Source organism: Anopheles darlingi, chromosome X (assembly GCF_943734745.1).
Source record: "Anopheles darlingi chromosome X, idAnoDarlMG_H_01, whole genome shotgun sequence".
Taxonomy (NCBI): domain Eukaryota; kingdom Metazoa; phylum Arthropoda; class Insecta; order Diptera; family Culicidae; genus Anopheles; species Anopheles darlingi.
This window is the reverse complement of record NC_064873.1, coordinates 8,292,555-8,295,054: the sequence shown is the minus strand read 5'-3', so window position 1 is coordinate 8,295,054 and position 2,500 is coordinate 8,292,555. Positions and strand designations below refer to the sequence as shown.

General features: G+C 39.9%; 2 protein-coding genes across 6 annotated transcripts in view; one reads left to right on the top strand and one right to left on the bottom strand.

The window, feature by feature from the left end:
• Positions 1-874, top strand: part of LOC125957540 (acetylcholine receptor subunit alpha-like) — an 8,592-nt gene extending 7,718 nt beyond the window's left edge. For all 3 annotated transcript variants that reach the window (XM_049690328.1, XM_049690335.1, XM_049690319.1), the window contains one exon: positions 1-874. This exon is cut by the window's left edge and continues 787 nt beyond it. The gene's annotated coding sequence lies outside the window, so the exon portion shown is untranslated.
• A 1,281-nt stretch (positions 875-2,155) lies between these two features.
• Positions 2,156-2,500, bottom strand: part of LOC125957692 (uncharacterized) — a 2,592-nt gene continuing 2,247 nt past the window's right edge. For 2 of the 3 annotated variants that reach the window (XR_007469251.1, XR_007469252.1), the window contains 2 exons: positions 2,413-2,500; positions 2,157-2,341 (listed from right to left, as the gene is read on the bottom strand). The exon at positions 2,413-2,500 is cut by the window's right edge and continues 70 nt beyond it. Coding sequence is in view for 1 of the 3 variants with exons in the window: in XM_049690562.1 (XP_049546519.1) it covers positions 2,497-2,500 (4 nt within the window). In the remaining 2 variants the exon portion in view is untranslated. The other variant, XM_049690562.1, reaches the window with a different exon arrangement.

Below are 2,500 nucleotides of genomic sequence, written 5' to 3'. Positions count from 1 at the left end.
TAATAAGAAGATGTTCAAAACTAACGATACACTGCGCTGACGTATAATGATCACTAGACCGATAGATATATGGACAAACAAACACACACACACACACACACACACACACACAAACACACAAACACACGAAGTGATTCGCCTAGTAAGAGCCCAATTGGACCAGAGACACTGGTTCGTTAGGCTGCCCTAAATCAATTCACCATTTTGCCCCATTTTTCGGCATTCGAACGGTTTTAGTTGTCTCTTCTCCCCTAGTACAGGCTTTTACACAAACCAACCGTTACTCCCGTTAGGCTGGAGCATTCGCTTTCGATTATTCTTGAACCTACGCCGAGGACAACCAAGGGTTTTCCGTGTTAAACCACGAACTAGTTGTTAGGAACGGGGAGACACACCTCGCAGTATCGAATAGTGTTCGAATAGATGCGTTATAGAGTAGGGTGTTTTTCCTTTCCAACCGTTGACCGATCTCATCCGATGGATCGTTTTTCTTTTTCTTTTAAATTTCTCGCACAAATGTTACAAATCTTTAAAAGATGTGTTGCGACGTGCGCACTCGGGAGGCCCTGGACCGAATTCTGGGCCGTAGGCCTTAAAAGAGGTAAGCTGGAATGTTAGGACACTAGTAAGGAAGCGAAAATGTTAAAGGATACATAGTATTATCATTACAGATGGTTCATTTTAGCAGAAAAGCAATAAGTTCCTTTAAGAAACAAAAAAAAACGAACAAGCGTACCAAACGGCGCCATTACTTCTAGCCCGTCTTTCATCCCGCCAAGTCAGATCAGCGTCGGAAGTAAAACGCAAATCTTTCTCGTGTAAACACAAACATTTCTCTTTTTATTAATTTTGTTTAGAATAATTTTTCAACATCATTTGCCTGGTGAACCATAGTATTTTACACAGCTCTCCATTTTCTCAAGGTCTACATTTTCGATGCATTTTTTTTCATTTTCCTTCGTCTGCTTTCTATTCTCTGTTTTCCATTATATCATAAGGCAATCGTAAATGCAATGCATAAGCGCATCTGTTTTATTCTTATAGGGCTTTGAGCTCAGTTTTTAAGAGTTCAATGGCATTGGAATTATTCAGGAATGGGAACACGCGACCAATGGGTATAGCGCAAGATAAGTACGCGTGAAAATACGACGAACATACAGACGTAAAATGTATTTCATCAAAATCACGGTACCACTGCCTCGGTCGCGGTTGCGCCCGAGCTGGAGCCGGGGTGCAGATAATCAGCAACCCATTGGTGCGTAATTATTCATATTATGAACTGAACGGATAGTACATTTTTAATAACTAACCAATGAAGGAGTTCCTTATCTCGTCGGAGAGGAAGAATAGGAAAAGACATTAAATTAAACAAATATATGCCAATTAATTTGCATTACTCTTGCAAAATCCTTTCTAGTTCCCCTCTCCCGCTTGAAAGCATCATCATAAATTGAGATTGAGAATCGATTTAATACGCGAAAAATAATGCGCCCACGAAATCACAAGCACAAAAACCCTTACATACTCTCACCACCACCATTCCACTAAGGGAGGTTGGCCTATTAGCCATTGGCGCCGTACTCTCACGGAAAGGTGCGCCTGCATTAACAAGAAACTACTAGTAGACGAAAGAAGGTGAAATTATGGTTCACAAAACGAACAAATCGGAGCAAAGCGAAGTCGATTCACCCGATGAGGAACATATTTGACACAAATAACAACGCATCAGAGATACTCACGAGCAAACCAATTATATAGATATTTTACTAATGTAAGACAGACGCTCGCGAATAATGGAATTCGTGAAAAATCAAGTGAAAAACTAAACGAAACCACAAGGTGCAAATGGAGGGAAACAGAGTTAACGTACGTAACGTGAGTAGCAGCAAGGGAGGAGGACGATAGCACAAAATTAGCAAATAATTATAAAACAAGATAAAAGGACAACTAATTAATAAAATTGATAATGAGAACATCAGAGAAATACCACAATATGAACAATTGATCAATGGTACTATACTATAAAGCGATACAAAATAAATATATAGAAACGAATAGTGGCATTTGCATACACTGCGTTTCCCTTGCGTTACTTGAGCCCAGCAAAGGAATTACCGGCAAGGCTTAACGTCCGCACGATATTGTACAACAGTGATTCGATTAAATACCACACTGAAATCACGTGCTTTCTTCTTTGCTGCATCTTGCACGAGGTTAATCAAAAGAAGTTTTTGATTCGCAGTAGGCAGAAGGGTATATCGGCCCATAGATTTATTAGCTGAAACTAACAGTATCAGCTCGCTTTTGAATTTTACGATGCTTGCAGGAACGCACAGGGTGTCTGAATAAGAAGGCAGTGGATATGATGGCATTAAAGCAGCAATTCGCTGTGTACGTTATCATTACTCCTACCTTAACGCAAGGGAGATCGTGACAGTCTGCTCAGAATATAACAAATAAACTCGTCATCATCAAACTAAGACGAGTTATAAAATATCAT